The sequence below is a fragment of the Pan troglodytes genome, chromosome 7 (assembly GCF_028858775.2).
Source record: "Pan troglodytes isolate AG18354 chromosome 7, NHGRI_mPanTro3-v2.0_pri, whole genome shotgun sequence".
Taxonomy (NCBI): domain Eukaryota; kingdom Metazoa; phylum Chordata; class Mammalia; order Primates; family Hominidae; genus Pan; species Pan troglodytes.
The window spans coordinates 60037861-60057978 of record NC_072405.2 but is presented as its reverse complement, the minus strand read 5'-3'; the positions used below and the strand labels follow the sequence as shown (position 1 = coordinate 60057978).

At 37.8% G+C, this 20118-nt stretch overlaps 1 protein-coding gene across 4 annotated transcripts in view; it reads left to right on the top strand.

The window, feature by feature from the left end:
• PXDNL (peroxidasin like) overlaps nt 1-20118 on the top strand; it is a 497888-nt gene that overhangs the window by 326391 nt on the left and 151379 nt on the right. For all 4 annotated transcript variants that reach the window (XR_010159545.1, XR_010159546.1, XM_519754.8 and 1 more), the window contains exons 6-7: nt 8955-9026; nt 17519-17688. Coding sequence is in view for 2 of the 4 variants with exons in the window: in XM_519754.8 (XP_519754.6) it covers nt 8955-9026; nt 17519-17688 (242 nt within the window). In the remaining 2 variants the exon portion in view is untranslated. The remainder of the gene's footprint in view (nt 1-8954; nt 9027-17518; nt 17689-20118) is intronic.

Here is a 20118-nt window from a genome sequence, read left to right as displayed (position 1 = left end):
CAATATTAGGGTGGGAGTGGCCTGATTTTCCAGGTGCCATCTGTCACCCCTTTCTTTGACTAGGAAAGGGAATTCCCTGACCCCTTGAGCTTCCCGGGTGAGGCGATGCCTTGCCCAGCTTTGGCTCATGCTCGGTGTGCTGCACCCACTGTCCTGCACCCACTTTCTGACACTCTCCAGTGAGATTAACCTGGTACCTCAGTTGGAAATGCAGAAATCACCTGTCTTCTGCATCGCTCATGCTGGGAACTGTAGACTGGAGCTGTTCCTATTCTGCCATCTTGGCTCCACCCCAATAAATTTATTGTATCTAGCTGATGATATGCTATTTCTCTCTGAAAAGAAAGAAAATGCAGAATTACATAGCTAACCTTAAGCAGAAAAATGTTTTCCCTTAAAGAAAATTTGAATTAAAAATTTATGTTTAAAAAAGAATGCCCTTAATTAATATACAAAGTAAATTAGTAAAATTAAAGGCTAAGAAGAGCCAGTCAACCACTTTCTTATGCAGTTACTGCAACCTCATTTGCCTATAGTAGTATAGCAGTTGCAAGGCATAAAGTCACATGGTTTGCTTTTGTTTGCTTTGTGCTGGAGACATGATCATGAATATGAAATGAGGTAGGAAAGTGTGTTATACTACTCCTTTTCTGCTCTAACCTGTGTGTGAGCAGGGAGCCAGCCCCGTGCAGGACAGCCCTGGTGCAAGACAGATGTATTGTTCAAGATTTAGCATCACAATGGTTAATAACTTCAAAAGACATGGGACACCAACTTTAATTTGGGGGAAATTTTTTTGTCACATTGTTAACCTTGTGTTCCTGTGGTGTAGCAATAAACCACCAAGCCTTGTATTTTTGTTGTGTAGCCAATAAACCACCAAGACTCAAAATCCTCACCAACAGCAGCCCTGAAAACTGCGAAGATGGGAAGGGGAGAGTCCTGCTGCCTGGGGAGGTGTGGAAGCCCTGGCAGGCCGGCCCATGGCAGTGGTGGTGGGCTTGCATTTATAGAAGGGACTTCTTAGCTTGGGATCCATGAATGGGCTTGGAAGGCAGGGAATGGACTAACTAAAAAAGTTTTAGCTTCTGGTTTCTTTCCTATTGTCTAAATATATTTGCTCTATTTTAACCTTGTAGTACAGACATGTGATATCAAATCATATCATAAAATAGAGCTCCTGAAAGAAAACTCAAGCCTGGACCCTCTCTCCAGAGGCAGCTTCTTTTAGGTATTTCTCTTTTATATTCTTTGGTTGTTGCCATCATAATTGTCTATTGTATTAGGGTTCTCTAGAGGGACAGAACTAATAGGATAGATAGATGTACAAAAAAGGGAGTTTATTAAGGAGTATTAACTTACATTATCACAGGGTCCCACAATAGACCATTTGCAAGCTGAGGAGCAAGGAAGCCAGTCCAAGTCCCAGACCTGAAGAATTTGGAGTCTGATGTTTGAGGGCAAGAAGAATGCAGCTCAGTAGAAAAATGTAGTCTGGGAGGCTAAGCCAGTCTAGTCTTTTTACGTTCTTCTGCCTGCTTTTTATTCTGGCCATGCTGGCAGCTGATTAGATGGTGCCTACTCAGATTAAGGGTGGGTCTGCCTTTCCCAGTTCACTGACTCAAATGTTAATCTCCTTTGGCAACACCCTCACAAGCACACCAAGGATCAATATTTTGCAGCCTTCAATCCAATCAAATTAACACTCAGTATTAACCATCACAGCTAGGTAATAGATTTTTATTTCATTCATTTTCAACTATAGAAGATATCAATTTTCACTCTGAAGATGAGGATTTATCTTGCTTATGCTATCCCTGTGTGATACACACACACACACACACACACACACACACTAGAAGGTCAATTACATACTGATGAGTGAACTATATGTGTGTGTGTGTGTGTGTGTATATATATATATATATGTGACTCATAAATAAAGTCCACTAAATATATATATACATACACATATTTAGTCCATTCATTGGTATGTAATTGACCTTCTAATTCTTGTGGCATTAATTTTGATAGCCTGTCTTCTTTATTTAAAGTTTTGAAACTACTACCCAATCCCATACTTACTTGCATTTTCTTCACCTTTTACATCTTCTCTCTGTTAGCTATGTTATTATCTTTATATTACTCAGATATTCAACATGTTTATCTTGCAACTACAATGAAATTTCTTGCTGTTGACCATAAATTACCTTGAACAATTAAAAGTATATATCATTTTAACTAAATTATTGTAGGGTCAGGAAACATGCTCAGATTTTATTTCTTTCTCTATGTGTAAATATTGTAAATCTGGCCACTTCAAAAATAATTGTCTTAATAAAAGGGCTATTTTCTTGTGTGATTTAAATTATTTAAAATAATGTCATGTCTTTGGTTCATATTTGAACTGTTATTTTCTTATATAATTTTTGCTTTTCCTGGACATTCTAAATGCATTACATGTCTTTGCAATATCTTCACATTTTTTATACAATCAATTATATAAACCATGTCATTTCTCTTTTACACCAGAGACCCCTGTCTTCTAATTTGAACTGGCTTTTCATTAGGATTAGTGTCACCTGCCATCAACCTGGGATTTCCCTTCACTAATTGCTTGAGTGAAGTCCATGGTTTCTGGTCTCCATTCTTCCTTTTTCTTGTGTTACTTCTTTGTTCTGCTGGAATACACGTTGAAGAACTTACTATGAAAAGGCTTAAGGGAGATAGTTTTGATAATCCTTGAATGCCTGAAATTGTATGTATTATTTCCTCATAATTAGTTGATAGGTCGTCTGTTATAAAATTATAAGTTCAAGAAGTTTCCCTTGATCTTTGAAGAATCCATTCTATTTCTTCTAGCCTATTATGATTCTACTTTATAGGAAATCAATTTTATTTTCACAGAGAGGTTTAAAATTTTATGATTGTTCTTTATTTTTAAAAATCTTACAGGCCAAATGTAATGGCCTGCACTTTGAGAGGCTGAAGTGGGAGGATTGCTTGAGCGCAGGAGTTCCAGACTAGCCTGGGCAACATAGCCAAACCCACTCTCTACAAAAAATAAAAATAAATTAGCTGAGCATGATGGCAGGCACCTGTAGTCTCAGCTACTTGGGAGGGTGAGGCAGGAGGACTGCTTGAGCCTAGGAGGTTGAGGCTGCAATGAACCATGATTGTGCCACTGTACTCCATCCTGAGTGAAGGGTGAGAACCTGTCTCTAAATAAACATATAGTTAAAATAAAAATAAGATCTTATAAATTTACATCAAGGAATGAGACTTTTCAATTATTGGAGTTTTCAATGTAAAGACAAATCCATCCACAATTTTGAAAGATTCTCTTTAATTATTTATTTGACTATGTTTCCCTTTATTCTTTCTGTCTTCTCTTCTACCGATACCTTAATTGAATATTAGATCATTTGGATCTCTATATTTTTTATCTTTTGTTTCATAATCTGTTATTTCATCATTTTGATTCCTAACCTGGTATGTTTTACTTACTTTTTAACATTTACTACATAAAAACATTTTTTAATCAGAGTTTAATTCCTAAGAGATCTTTCTTGTTTCCGATTTATCTTCTATAGAAACTTATCCTTGTTTTGCAAGTATGATACATATTGCAGTCTTTGAGTACATGTAATAATTGTAATGCTTTCTTACTCTTTTTCTCTAGTTCTTGGAATTTCCCTGTTTCTTCTGGCATTGTTTTCCTTTTTGAAAATCTTGGCCTTTCTTTTTCATGTTCCTAATTAACCTCCCATGCCTTGTGATTCTTCATTGTCTGTTGATATTTGAAATCAATAGCATTTCAATTGGTAGTGTGAGTTTCACCTGCTCTCCTTTAGATAAGTTTATTTTCTTACAAAATTTCCCCTTTGGTGTAAATTTTAGTTTGAACAATTGGATGTAAAATGCAGATTTATCTTCCTAAAATTCCAGAATGAGGAAGGCTTTTTCTCTTGAGTTTCAGCTCCACAAAAATTCCGTTACTTTTCTTCTTTCAATTTGTTCAATTTCTTTGGAAAAAAATCTCTATTTCTATGTCTATCTCATCTATCAGTATGTCAATAACATTTTCCTCTTAGCCGTCGGTGTTCTGTATGGATGGTGGCTACTAATTATTGTGTTTCTCCATCCAGGTCTTTGTGAACCCTTGTTTGCAATCTCACTTCTCCCTCCTCTGCCCCTGCCATAACTGTTTGGGGTCTCTGGGTGACACACAGTCAGATTGCTCCTGCCTCATAGGATTCTCTGGGCTGCAGCTTTCTCTCCTATTTCATCTGTCAACATTTTCTCATGTATTTTATTTTTCCAGAATTTGCTGAATACTCTTATCTGTTGGTGACCTTCCACATTCTGCCCTCTTGATGAATATGGATATATTTGTTCTTATTAAGCATCCTGGTAATTATTTCAATGGAGACTCAAAAGAGATTGAGGAAGATTTGCATATCTACTTCACTATTTTGGACTAAAATTCTTTTCCCCATAACTTTGAAATTTGTTTGCTGAAATAATATTTTTTATTGCTAAAATTATCCTATTAAGGCATTTCTAAATTCAAGCAAATTTACAATGACTTTATCTGCAGACTGCACATAGTCGAGTAATGTGCGTTCAGCAGGAGCAGCACAATGCCTAGAATGGTTCTTTATTGTTATGATTTGACAAAAGCGCCTTTGTGTTACATTCACAAGTACTAACCTCTAACACCTGGGTAGGAATGTTCTTTTCAATGAAGTCATGATCTCAATACAATCAAGAAAGTCCTGCATCTTCCTCTTTTCTATTAAAAGAAGGATTGATTTGAAAATCTTCACTTTACCAAGTTAGGTTTTCTCCAAAAGATAAGTCTTATCTTCAGACACAACTTCTTACTACTACGTTACCAAGCAAAAGAATCGAAGCACATTTAGTGGAGCCATGTGGTTTAAAATGTTCAAGTTACTTTAGAGCTTGGTGCTCAGGCAGAAAATTGAATGAGTGCTTTCGTGAAAGTATGTCAAGCATTACAGAATTTGGACTTTTTGGCTAAAAATTTATGGTTGGTATTAAAGAACATGGAGTCGACCAGACTGGACAATGTTTTCTCTATCTGGTATGCACCTCACTAAAGCTGAGGCCATTCCACGAAGTTTTCTCAAGGAGTAGGAGCTGAATATGACTTTTACTTTACTTCTGAAAAGTCTCCTGGATTTTCAAGGGATACATCTTGAAACATTAACCTAAACCTTAGGCAGAAGATTTACTTTCTTAGAACATTTATGAGGAAAATGCTCATTCGTGACTTGACTTTTTTAGATAATATCCAGGTTTCTGTCACAGGAAGGAGACAAGTCTTTGTATAAACTCTGTATAAACTTTGTATAAAAGTAGATACTGCTCAAATATTATTTTTTTGATCAAGCATCTTTGACAGAAGACAGCAGCAGCAAATAATTATATAAACTTTTCGGCCGGGTGCGGTGGCTCCCGCCTGTAATCCCGGCACTTTGGGAAGCCGGGGCGGGCCGATCACGAGGTCAAGAGATGGAGGCCATTCTGGCCAACATGGTGAAACCCATCTCTACAAAAATACAAAAAATTAGCTGGGCGGGGTGGCGTGCGCCTGTAGCTACTTGGGAGGCTGAGGCAGGAGAATTGCTTGAACCCAGGAGGCGGAGGTTTCAGTGAGCCAAGATTGTGCCACTGCACTGCAGCCTGGCAAGAGTGAGACTCCGTCTCAAAAAAAAAATATATATATATATATATATATGTGTATATATATATATGTATATATATATATGTGTATATATATATGTGTATATATATATGTGTATATATATATGTGTATATATATATGTGTATATATATATGTGTATATATATATGTGTATATATATATGTGTATATATATATGTGTATATATATATAAACTTTTTAACATAGGAAGAAGTGCTTTTTAGCTTCTTGTTGGGAGTAAAGCAATCAAAGTCATCTACAAGCAGAAATCAACAAATACGTTGCATAACTGTTTTGAAAATTAATTTCAGGAAAGTTGGAAAGAAGAAAGAAAAAAAGGAAACTACAAGCATACATTTTTGCACCCCAAGCAAATCAGTACTGCTGGAACAGTACTACTGTTTTAATTTACTGAATACTACTGGGATAGTATTCTAGGAGATAACCAATGACAGTTATTATTATCATAATTTTTCCTTTATACATAAAGGGACTGAGACTTAGATTAATCTGCTTGAAAGCAAGTTGTTATAGAAATATCAAGTAGCAGTAATATCTGATTTGGGAATCATATATCATGTTTGATATAAACTGATGTAAAATATCATTAATTTGGATATTTTGTCACCATGTGTACAAAATTAAGAAAAAAATTCAAGAATGATTTTTCAATATTTACATACCTTGCTTCAAAATCTGTGATGATGGAAATGTTTTACTTTTCTTTTGATTTGTTTTGCCTGTTAAGCAATTAATTCTGGTCTGCTTGGATTGGAAAATAGATAATATCTTTCAATATTCAATCATGGATGCAATTTCCAGCCTCTAAAATACGTTTAAAGAAAGAACAACAGTCTTTCTACTGTGGTTGTCTTGCAAAACTGCACCACTTATAAAATAATGAAGAAAGCTTTCATTTTACCTAGCAAAAATAAAGCAGGCATAAATTGTCCTGGTAATTTGGCTTTTCCCGAGTTTTAGTGCAATCTACTATAAGCTGTTTCTCCATCATGAAACTCTGTTCCAGTGTTCCTTAAGATAAGGAAATGGCATACGGCTAGGGCTTGTGGTAGAGAATGAGAATTACTGTGTCATCCATCTGCACACTGTTGAAGAAAAGGTTATTCAACAATACTTGTTAAAGCATGGCAAGAAAAATGTTATTCAAGGGGGACCATGGTGATAGGTATAGGGACCAGTGCAATGGAGTTTTGCACTGAGGGAGAAAGATTGGGCTGAACTCCAAATACGCCATGAGCAAGTGGGAGTTGATAGCCCAGGAGCAGGGTGGAGCCAATGGATTGAAAATTACTCAGAGGAAACATTAGGAGAAAGGCTCAGGCTGACCCTATTTAACAGGATAGGGTGATGATCTTGGTGATGATCAAATATCACCTGGGAAATGATGGGGATGAGGAATTTCAGGTATCGAGGGGTGGGAGGTACTGGTTAAACTTAGCAGCAGGGTTCTTGCTAAAATTGGACAATGTAGAGATGGACATGGAAATCCGAAAGTCAGGTCTGGTTGGAAAAGAGCTCAGGAGAACCTGAGTAGAGTTTGGTCAAGAAGAGAGTCTTTGTCAATATCCATCTTCCCATCATCATTTCTTTTCTAGCTACTGCTTCTGAGTTGGGTAAATTAGATGGGGCCGGTAAAGATAAGCACAGGGAATCAAAATAGGAAGGATCAGGAAAACTTTTTATCTTCTCAGATGTGCATCAGTGAAATTCAAGTTCCCAAAATAGTAGAAATAGTTTGGCCCCAGCTCACTCCCCCGACCTTAACACTTAATACAGTTAAAATAAAGCCAAAAACATAAAGCCAAAACACTGATAAGAAAATATGGCCACATGATTTTATTTAATTTTGTGACAGAGATACTAGTCATGAAGTACAGCTCATAAAGTGGCTGGATGTAGCTGATTGTTAAGTTTCAGATATAAATTGGTTATTTATGCTCATATCCTTGAGTCTTAAGAAAACTGGTCTCCATCTTTTCTCTATATTGCAGAGACCATCGTGTTTTCTCTCTTCACACATAGGCTCTTTGCCGAATATGTATTCAGTAGTCCTGGTGACTAGACAATCCCTGGCTGGTGCTTTTCTTGGTCATAATTTCTCTGGTCATAATGAGGGGAATGGGTATAGCCAAGGCAGCATGGAGGGAGCCAAAGCAAGTGCAAGACTACTCAGGTGGAGGGAGAGGGAGAAGTACTGAGGCCTGGATCTTCTCCTACTCCCACCACCCTCCATCACCTGGCATGGGGCATGACCTCATAAGTGCACCTCTCTGTGATCCAGCTACGGACATGTAGAAATGGCTGGCTGAGCAGTAATCATAGCAGCACCCAATGGGACTCTGGATCAGCCAAACTGTGTTGGCCAGTAAGCGACAGGCAGAGCTTGCACATCTCCATGTGATCCCACATTTGCAGGATTACAACAGTTACTCATGCTACATCTGTAGGCATCTGTTGTCATATATTGTGGTGCCTTTTTTTTTTTTTTCGAGACAGAGTCTTGCTCTGTCACCCAGGCTGGAGTGTAGGGGTGCAATCTCGGCTCACTAAAACCTCTGCCTCCCAAGTTCAAGCAATTCTCATGCCTCAGCCTCTGGAGTAGCTGGGATTACAGGTACCTGCCACCATGCCTGGCTAATTTTTGTATATTTGGTAGACAGGGTTTCACCATGTTGGCCAGGCTGGTCTCGAACTCCTGGCCTCAGGTCATCCGCCCAGCTTGGCCTCCCAAAGTGCTGGGATTACAGGCGTGAGCCACCACGCCTGTATTTTTAAATTTAAAATATTTAAATCTAAAATATTTAGTTCACAAATAAAAATTGTATGCATTCAAGGTGTACAACATGCTGATTTATGTATACATTGCCTGCTGATAATGAATACATTGACTATTTACTTTGATTTCCTCATACTTAAATATTTATTTTTATGTATTTCTCTTTAGCATTTGTAATCTGTAACTAAGTAAACTAAAAAAATCAAAAGTACACAGATGTGAAAAAATACCCATATAGTAGTGGTAGATAGAGATATGTAAATCTTTAAAACAGATGGTTGTATAAATGACACTCTGACTTCTGTTTGCCCTTTCTCACTGAAATATTTCAAAAAAGGTATTGGATTCACAGTTAGGTGAAAGAAAGGTTTTGTTTGTCAAATTCATTATTATTGTATGGTGATTAAAGTTTATCTTTTCTTTTTCAGATTTTTGCATAACAACAAATTATCTAAAATTCCGGCTGGGAGCTTTTCTAATCTGGATTCATTAAAAAGATTGTAAGTGAAAGCAAGTGCATTAACACAAAAACCTTTTATAATTTCCTCCAAAATCCATCCCAAATAATGGTTGGTTGCCTTCTCCTGCTTTTCCTGTGAAAGACATTGCAATTCTAGCATGTTAGGGAGAAAATGGTTTTGTTAACTGCAGAGCAATAGAGAACCCAGATAGTCTTCTGGGCTTTCATGTATTCTCTTAGAAGTGACATTCAAAAGGAGTATTGAAAATAGACGTTTTCCTCGTTTCTCTGTAATATCCTTGCTGGCTAAATCTAAAGGCTCCCAAGACTTCTTTTTCCTTTAACTTTTTCATGAGATAAGAGATGTGAGAAGTTCCAAAGAAAGTCTGACTCCTCGGGCCAGGCTTCAGTTTTCCCTTGTTGTATGGAGTTGTCTTCCTACTCATTTCCTCCTACATTAAGCAAAACAAAACAAAAATCCCCATGCTTGCAAGGTCTGTGTTCTCCACAGCTTCCCTGCTGCCGTCCGTGGGCTGATGTCCATCACTTTTTTCCACCTGTGTCTCCACCCTCCTTCATTCCAGCTGTCTCTTCACTCCCATCTGTGTGTAGCCTTCTACAGTGTTGATGTCTTTATTTTGTGGTTACCCACCCCCTCCACTAATCCTCAACCCCAAACACAAGTATAAGTTCCAGTTATCAGAAAAAGATAGATGCCTGCTTCCCAGGTATCAGTCAGAGAGCACATAGTGGAAAACTCACACAGGTGTATCCATCATGGGCCTTGGAGGCTGTATTAGTCTGTTCTCCTGCTGCTAATAAAGACGTACCCATGACTGGGTACCTTATAAAGAAAAAGAGGTTTAATGGACTCACAGTTCCTCATGGCTGGGGAGGCCTCACAATCATGGCAGAAGATGAAGAGAGAGCAAAGGAATGTCTTACATGGTGGCAGGCAAGAGAGCCTGTGCAGGGAACTCCCATTTATAAAACCATCAGATCTCATGAGACTTATTCACTACCATGAGAACAATATGGGGGAAACTGCCTCTATGATTTAGTCCCCTTGACACATGGGGATTATTACAATTCAAGATGATATTTGGGTGGGGACACAGCCAAACCATATCATTCTGCCCCTGGCCCCTCCCAAATCTCATATCCTCACATTTGAAAACAAATCATGCCTTCCCAACGGTCCCCCAAAGTCTTAGCTCATTTCAGCATTAACTCAAAAGTCCACAGTCCAAAGTTTCATCTAAGACAAGGCAAGTCCCTTCTGCCTATGAGCCTGTAAAATCAAAAGCAAGTTAGTTACTTCCTAGATACAATGGGGGTACAGGTGTTGGGTAAGTACAGTCATTCCAAATGGCAGAAATTGGCCAAAATGAAGGGGCTACAAGTCCCATGCAAGTCCAAAATCCAGTGGGGCAGTCAAATCTTAAAGCTCCAAAATGATCTCCTTTGACTCCATGTCTCACGACCAGGTCACATTGATGGAAGAGATGGGCTCCCATGGTCTTGGGCAGCTCTGCTCCTGTGGCTTTGCAGGGCACAGCTTCCCTCCTGGTTTCTTTCATGGGGTGTGTTGAGTGTATGCAGCTTTTCCAGGTGCACAGTACAAGCTGTCAGTGAATCTACCATTCTGGGATCTGGAGGATGTTGGCCTTCTTCTCACAGCTCCACTAGGCAGGGAGTGCCCCAGTAGGGACTCTGTGTGGGGGCTCCAACCCCACATTTCCCTTCCACACTGCCCTGGCAGAGGTTCTCCATGAGGGCCCCACCCCTGCAGCAAACTTCTGCCTGGACAGTCAGGCATTTCTATACATTCTCTAAAATCTATGTGGAGGTTCCCAAACCTCAATTCTTGACTTCTGTGCACCCACAGGCCCAACACCACATGTAAGCTTCTAAGGCTTTGGACTTGCACCCTCTGAAGCAATGGCCTCAGAAGTATGTTGGCCCCTTTTAGTCATTGATAGAGCTGAAACAGCTGGGATGCAGGGCACCATGTTCAGAAACTGCATAGATCAGGGGGGCCCTAGGCCCAGTCCATGAAACCATTTTTCCCTCCTAGGCCTCCAGGTCAGTGATGGGAGGAGCTGCTGTGAAGGTCTCTGACATACCCTGGAGACATTTTCCCCATTGTCTTGGTGATTAGCCTTTGGTCCCTCATGACTTTTGCATATTTCTGCAGCCAGCTTGAATTTCTTCCCAGAAAATGGGTTTTTATTTTCTACTGCATCATGAGGCTGCAAATTTCCAAAATTTTTATGCCTCGTCACCTCTTGAATTCTTTGCTAACTAGAAATTTCTTCTACCAGATACCTGAAATCATCTCTCTCAAGTTCAAATTTCCACAGATCTCTAGGGCAGGGGCAAAATGCCACCAGTCTCTTTGCATAGGAAGAGTGACCTTCACTCCAGTTCCCAACAAGTTCCTTATCTCCATCTGAGACTCCCTCAGTCTGGATTTTATTGTCCATGTCACTATCAGCATTTTGGTCAAAGCCATTAAACAAGTCTCTAGGAAGTTCCAAGCTTTCCCACATCTGCCTGTCTTCTGAGCCCTCCAAGTCTCTAGGAAGTTCTAAACTTTCAAACATTTTTCTATCTGCTTCTGAGCCCTCTAAACTGTTCCAACATCTGCCTGTTATCCAGTTCCAAAGTCCCTTCCACATTTTTGGGTATCTTTACAGCTGTGCCCCACTCCCAGTACCAATTTATTATATTAGTCTGTTCTTATACTCTTAATAAAGACATACATGAGACTGGGTAATTTATAAAGAAAAAGAGGTTTAATGGACTCACATTTCCACATGGCTAGGGAGGCCTCACAATCATGGCAGAAAATGAAGAAAGAGCAAAGGAATGTCTTACATGGCAGCAGGCAAGAGAGCCTGTGCAGGGGAACTCCCATTTATAAAACCATCAGATCTTGTGAGACTTATTCACTACCATGAGAACAGTATGGGGGAAACCACCCCCATGATTCAATTATCTTCAGCTGGCCCCACCCTTGACATGTAGGGATTTTTACAATTCAAGGTGAGATTTGGGTGGGAACACAGCCAAACCATATCAGAGGCTGATATAGTTTGGATGTTCTCCCCTCTAAATCTCATGTGCAATTGTAATCCCTAATGTCAGTCGTGGGGCATGATGGGAGGTTCATGGGGGCAGATCCTTCATGGCTGGGTGCTGTCCTCCCAATATTGAGTGTGTTTTCTTGAGATCTGGTCATTATAAAGTGTGGCACCCTCCACCTTTTCTCCTGCTTTCACTATGTGAAGTGCCTGCTTCTGCTCCTCCTTCCGCCATGAGTAAAAGCTCCCTGAGGCCTCCCCCAGAGCTAATGCTGGCACTATGCTTCCTGTACAGTCTACAGAACCATGAGCCAATTAAATTTCTTTTCTTATAAATTACCCTGTCTTAGGTATTTCTTTATGGCAATGCAAGAATGGCCTAATACAGAGGCCACTTTTGTTGTGGTTGCTCTTCTAATATTGTGTTCCTAGACACAGGTCCCTGAGCAAAAGAATGTTATGATTAAGTAAAAATCAGAGCCCTGAGGAAAATAAATCCAGGCCCAATTTGTGCCCAGAAATAATGCTTATAATCTTTGAGTTTAATCAAGGAGGCATTTCACCCACTCCTAATCCTTTTCTTCAAGTCTTTATTTCCTTCTTTCTTGGTAATTCTCATGTCAGACACACATAATGCTGCTTCCCAGTCTTCTTGGTGTTCTTTGATTGTATCCAAGCCCTCAAAAGTCTTGGATATGGTCATCAACTGACCATATCTATCTGTCTATCTAATCTATCTGTAAAGGGGTACAAGTACAGATTTGTTACATGGATATATAACATAGTGGTGAAGTCTGGGTTTTTAGTGTAACCATCACCTTAATAGTGTGCACTGCACCCATGAGATAATTTCTCATCCCTCACCCCCACCCCACCCTTCCACTTTTTTGAGTCTCCAGTGTCTATTATTTCACTCCCTACGTCCGTGTGCCTGCATTATTTAGCTCCCACTTGTAAGCTTTAAAACATGAGACATTTGACTTCCTCTTTCTGAGTTATTTCACTAAAGATAATGGCTTCCAGTTCCATCCATGATGACTCTGCTTTTTGCCAAAGTTTTCTTACTTGTGAGAACTGCTACAACAGCCATTTGGAATAACACATCCATTTATTCTTGTTTTTCAACCCTATGTGGGATATGCAAAATGCCAAGACATTTTGTAACAGGGTCATAGGATGTTCCATTTTGGTGGTGGGAGAAATATTGTGTATTATTTTCTACTTGTCTGTTTTCTCTCTTTTTTTGGATTTGTTACATCAGTTATGGTTAGAGTCACTCTCTTTGTATATTTGCAATTATAATTCCTATGCAGTGTTTCTTGTCTACATAAATTTCTATCTGGGTCATTCTTGCCTTCTGTGACTCAGAGAAAGTCTTGAAGTGCCAAATCCCTTAGTCTTTTCTAATCTCTTTTTATTATTCTTTCATGTTAAATCTTAGTAGCAGCTTTTTTATTCTAGCCTCCTCTTACATTTACTGAAACAGCATTCACTCCATTGCTGGAACACACATGCAAAAATAACTGCCAATAAAGAGGCCGAGGGAGTTCTCCTTACAGTGATGTGCCAGTATGCACCTTACATGCATGCACTGTGCTTATTCCAAATGTTTTAAGATGATTTTTTTGGCTTGTTATTTTGACAAACTATCTTTATGTTATAAATTTATTTTATGGGAAACTGATATACAGATGATTTGAGCAACCTGCTCAGGGTCCATGAAATCCTGATGGGTCCAAGACGGGGTGGAAACTGGGCACCTGTTTATTCCAAATCCTCAACTCCTGTCCTATTTTGGCTACAATTTAGATGAGAGCAACAGAATACAGGAGAGCAATAGAGGGCTACACCTACTATTAAATGAATTCCACCTTCAACAATAAAGTTTTTCAACTGAGGAGTGTCCATTCACTGATAGCTTGTGAGGGCAGAGAAACCAGCGGGAATTCTGCCCTTGACTCCGGGCGTGGCACTTTGAAGGATCACCCGACACTGGGTTCTCCATCTGTACCATGCCATTTCTAACTCATGACAACCACACTCCTCACAAGTGGACTGTAAAAATCAATAAAATGTTTTTGATCTTGTTTTGTTTAAAAGTGTTTTTGGATCTTTAAGTGAAAGGGATTGTGTAAGTACAAGTGAGGTGTTACTGTTTTCAAATAGAAAAGATTAATTTACCTAGCACCACTTATTTCCTTTGAAATTTTTCATTGAGCAGAGAATATATTCCAAGTGCGTAATTATTTTAGTGCTGTGGTTCTTGACTGCATACCATCAGAGGGCTTTTATTTATTATACTTGGTATGATATTTGATGTAAGAGTACTTTCAAAATGGAGAACAGTAAAATGATAATGATTTTAAACATAGTGTATTCAATATTTAGTATAGTCTAATAAAGATTCATAAGAACCATCTTTCTTATTGATTTACTCTATTGTTCCTTGGTTTTCAATATTCATGGCTCTAAATTATAGGCAAAATTTTGAAAACGTTTTCTCATGATAAATTTGAAAATTATTTATAAAGATTACTCAGATTATCATATAAAAGTATACTTTTACTACTAGATTATTTTCCGAACATAAAAGGAGTTTTTCAACTGGCAAGTGAAAATCTGTATCCTTTTGTTGTTTTCTTCATGTTTTGCATCCCCACTATTGATATCTTAAGTTGAAAATAATAATTAGAAAGAAATGAAATCTTGTTCTCAGTTATTACCAAAACACATAAGCATGAGGTTGCGTTAAGGGAATGTATGACTGAGGGAAGGTGATGAGCAAACAGTGATGACCTCTGGGAGATGGGACAATTGCATGGTGAGGCTGCCATGCTCAGGATGCTCCCAGGGGATGTGTATTCACATCCTTGCTTGTGTTCAACTCAGAGGAACGTCATGGTGATGCTGAAGCGAGAACTTACTCCTTTATATTTAGAGGAGTAAGTTCTTGCATGTTCCTTTTTGATAAAATTACGAGAAATTAAACTCAAAATAGAAATGTGAACTTCAAACACAATACTGTTGAACTAGATCTGTTTTATAGCCACGTAGCTGGTACAATAAGTCAGTCAGTGACAAAGAACAGCCGAGGCCCACTGAACCAACAGCGCTGTCCTGAACAAGGGCTAGTTGACTTTTATGACTTACACCTCACTCCCGACAAGGCTGACAGAATTCCCTACTTTAGCCATGGCTTTATATTCTCACGTTAGTGTGAAGTCTTGTTGGAAACATTAAGCAAATAATATGTATATGGCTAACTAACTTTTCAATAAGTGCAAATGTTTTCCCTTTAGCAATTTAAAGCTACTAAATATAGCTATCATTTTCAGGGTAATATAATAAAATTTAGATACAGTTATAAAAATTAGTCTTATGAATTGGGTATCTACAAAACATTTTACAAAACTGTCAGATAATAAAACTTTCTTAAATTTATTAAAATGTTTACAGTTGTTTTAGGAAGTGTTTTAGTTTCTAAATCCAGAGAATAGCACAATTTCTTTACTTTCAGGTTTGTCTCTTCCAGTAACGTGATATTGATGCAAATTTCCAAATTAATACAATGAAGTGATTTTTTTATTTGCAAATTGGTATCTTTAGATTTAATTTGTGTTTGTGTATTTGTTTTTCCATGTTTGTAAGGACTTTTTGTGCATGAATAATTTTGATTAAAAGTTATTTAAATTATGGCATTTTGTATTCTCCTCCAGTCACATTGGACACTACTTCTTACAATCAGGTATAAGCAATCTAACACCTATCATAAAATATGTTCACATTACCCTTTTATTGCTGGACTTCCTTGCATAGAGTGTGATCCAACTGCCACCATAGACAGACTTGTGAATTCTACTTAGCAAAAGCTCCCTTTTTAACCCATTGGGAGTAATGAAAAAAAGTATTAATCATTTCTGCGCCTTTTTGCCATGCATCTTTTGGCAAGAATGGAGGTATATACCATAAATCTCTTTGGTGATCTATTTTATTTCATGAGGAAAAATGTGACAGAAAAATTAGTGAAGTATAGTATAACTTGGCAAAAATGAATAACTTGTGTGCCTATCTTAGGAAACACCATAAAGAAATGAAAAGAGCCATCGCCTTCCTGTTACAGTCTACATGTGGCAATTCCAGAGGGGGACCTTCTAACTGGGACTTTGAACATTATAAAAAAGGAAAGCTTGGCTTCTGTCCTTTAGAGCAAGTGGAAAACACAGAGAACACATGCCTATCCATATTGATGCCAAGGAGTTTACAAAAGAAAAAAGCCAACTCCTGGGGGAGCTGCGTGGATCACACGTCACATTTATAAGCCTCCTTTGGGCAGCAAAGCTTCTACCACTCTTTTGAGTAATCCAAAAATATTGAAATACCACCACCACATTACAGCTTCCTTGTTCTGTAACACATAAACAAAGCAAACTGGAACACTTCAGTACTTACAGCTTTTTTGTTTGTTTGTTTGTTTGTTTTTGCTTTTGGGACAGGGTCGCACTCTGTCACCCAGGCTGGAGTGCAGTGGTGCCTTCATAGCTCACTGCAGCCTCCAACTCCTGGGCTCAAGTGATTCTCCCACCTCAGCCTCCCAAGTGGCTGGGACTACAGGTGGGTGCCACCATGCTTGGCTAAATAAAAAATTGTAGACACAGCCATAAAAAAGAATGAAGTAATGAATTAATGCAGGAACAGTAAACCAAACACCATATGTTCTCACTTATAAGTGGGATCTAAATATTGGGTACTCATAGTTGATAAAAATGACAACGATAGACACAGGGGACTACTGGTGAGGGAAGGGAGGGAGGGGGGTGAGGGTTGCAAAACTATTGGGTACTATGTTCAGTACTTTGGTGATGAGATCAATAGGACCACAAACCTCAGCATTATGCAATATACCCAGGTAACAAACTGCATATGTACCCCCTGAATCTAGAATAAAAGTTGAAACTATAAAGAAATTAAAGAAAATTTTTATCTTTGGAGAGGGAGCCTTGCTAGAATGCCCAGGCTGGTCTCAAACTCCTGGCCTCGAGTGATCCTTTTGCCTAGGCCTCCCAAAGCACTTGAATTACAGGCGTGAGCTACTGCACCTGGCCATACTTACAGTTTTAATTCTACATTTCTCTGAAACAAATAAGGATTCATTTCACCTCACAATTATTTATTTATAATAGACATAGTGCACATTAAGGGAAAACCGCTTTTCCAGTTTTAAAGTGGCTTCTCAAAAACATGGTTAATTTGAAAATGTGTCTACTCTGTGCAAGATATGCAATGAGTTAAGTGATTCTTAAAATCTGTTTATTGGTTAATAGAATCCTGGAGTCAAAAATGTAACAGACAAGGTAAATCAGGGGAAATTAAATATTACCACTCAAAAGATTCATCATAGAAATTAATAGTCCCTTTTAACAGTTGTACTTCTTGCCTGCATGCCTAGGCGTCTGGATTCCAACGCCCTGGTTTGTGACTGTGATCTGATGTGGCTGAAGGAGCTTTTACAAGGCTTTGCCCAACATGGCCACACCCAGGCTGCGGCTACCTGCGAATATCCCAGGAGACTCCATGGGCGTGCAGTTGCTTCAGTAACAGTAGAGGAATTCAATTGCCGTACGTAAATTTCAATGTGTACATAAGATAGAACTGTCTCTCATTTGCTCTCTTTTTGTAAATGTTTATTATATAATATTGCATTTTAGAAGAACGTGTTATCAGAAAGTGTTTTTAAGGAATGTGGTAAAAGTATGGCCAATTTCCTTTCCATCATCTGCATTTTCATTTAAAGAAGTTTTTATCAACATAAAATTAAGAGCTGAGAGAGTCTTTGAGGAAGATTTAATCTAATTTCCGTAATTTCAGAGGAGAAATATTGAGAAAACTGATTTTCAACAAGGTCACCAGAAGTGGTGTCCAACATTAAAATCTCCACTTATTCCTTGGTGTGACTTAGTGTTAATAATCAGTAATTTAGGGGTTTCAACTTTAAATCAAATAATTGCTAATATTCATTGCTGAGAAAGCCCTCAACAAATTCAGTAATTGATTTTTTAAATGTATAATGGGACCATGAATGCGACTAAAATAATGAAAATCAGTTTTACCATCTCTTTGTAAATTTTTAAATAATGGAAACCTTGGATTTAATAAGCATATGGTTATATTCTGACAACCTTACTAAAGCAATAAGCTTTACCCAAATAATTTATTACGGCTGCTTACAATATTATTTGATTTTCATTTAAAGCTTTTCATGTGAATATAAGAATATATCTCTATGTATCTCTATTCCTATATTTCGGTTTAAATAGAAATAAATGAATACCTTTGTGTGTGTGTGTGTGTGTGTGTGTGATAATTCGTGTCTTGGAGATTCACTCACATGACTGCTGTAATTACAGCAAAAATTTGCTTTCCACCCCCTCACTGGCAAGCCATTTTTTGAATTTCTCTAAACAAGTAATTAAAAATCATATCAATATAATTAATTTATATTCAAATTGACAAGAAAATTGACTTGGTCTTTACTGCCAAAAAATTCTCAAGCTTGTCCATAGCTCCCATCTTTACTACTAACTTCCACTTCAAACCACAGTCAAGTTTGGCTGGATTGCTTCACATCTTAACTGATATCCCAGCTTTCATTTTTCTTGCTCCTTTATGTTTGGGAAAATTGTTTAAAAACACATCTTAATACATCATTTCTTCATCTATAATCCTTATATAGGTTCCTACCTTAAAATAAAGCACAAAATTCTTAACGTGGTTGATTCTTTTTGTACAGTCCTTCCTGGCTACACTCTGCTCCTCCAGTCACTTACTGTTTTTTTTTTTTTTTTTAAATTAGACATTAAGTTTTAGGGTATTTGTGCCCAATGTGCAGGTTAGTTACATATGTATACATGTGCCATGTTGGTGTGCTGCACCCATTAACTCATCATTTAACATTAGGTATATCTCCTAATGCTATCCCTCCAGTCACTTACTCTTTTCTCAGTGTTGTAGCCAACTCAGTGTTCTCCATTCTTGGAAGTTCTTAAGCCTTTCTTCAACCCAAGGAATTTTTACATGCTGTCTTTCCTGCCTACAATATTCTGATTCTACTTCTTTTAATGGTCCTCCTTTTAAATATGAATTACATGGAAAGCCTTCATTTAAACCCGCTTCCCACTGACCTACCTATCCCTCCATACTGAATCAGGTCCCTTTTTATAATACATCAAAACATCGTTTATTTTCCATCTAAACATTTGCCGCATATGTTAATATGTATTTGTGTGTGCGTGTGTGTGTGTTTATTTTCTACTGCTTCAATGAAACTGTAAACCCCTTGGTACAGAGACCTTGTCTATTTTGAACACTGCTTCATCAATAGTCCTAGCGCCTTGTCTGGCACATAACTGATGTTGAATTTTTTTTTAAAATTACACAAATGAATAAAAGCATTCATCTAAAAAGAATAAAGCCAAGATATTAATTATATGGACTTTTAATGAAGTAAGCAAGATTACTAAAGATCTACGGAATGTTCTACAGACATAATAGTCACGGTTAATGACAGGAAATTTCAGATAAGGCACTTATAAAAGGAAGAGTTTTATTATTTAGAAAGGTTTAAAGAGAATTAGGTGAAACTATAGAAAACTAAAAGTCCCTTTCGTACATTGTTCTTTATAATTTAAGTTCAATAATATTACCTGATTCATTACAAAATCAATCACTCCATCTTCTTATTGAAATAATTTAAGTGTTTTCATGTTTTACCACTCAATTATTATTGGAAGATGGAATCATTCATTTATATAGATAAGAATTTTGCTCAACCAGTTTTGAGGTCTAGACATATCACTTGTTGTAAATTGTGTAAAGTGGGTGGTTGGGTGCTTAGATAGCTAATTGTCTAGGAAGAGTGCCTGCAAAACTGCAAGCTCAGTTTAAGTACTTGGTTTGAAAAATTGACCCATAAAATCAAATTCCTTCCATAAATATGGTTGTATTGAGCTCCTAGAAATAAAAGCACAGGAAAATTTACTTAATTTACTT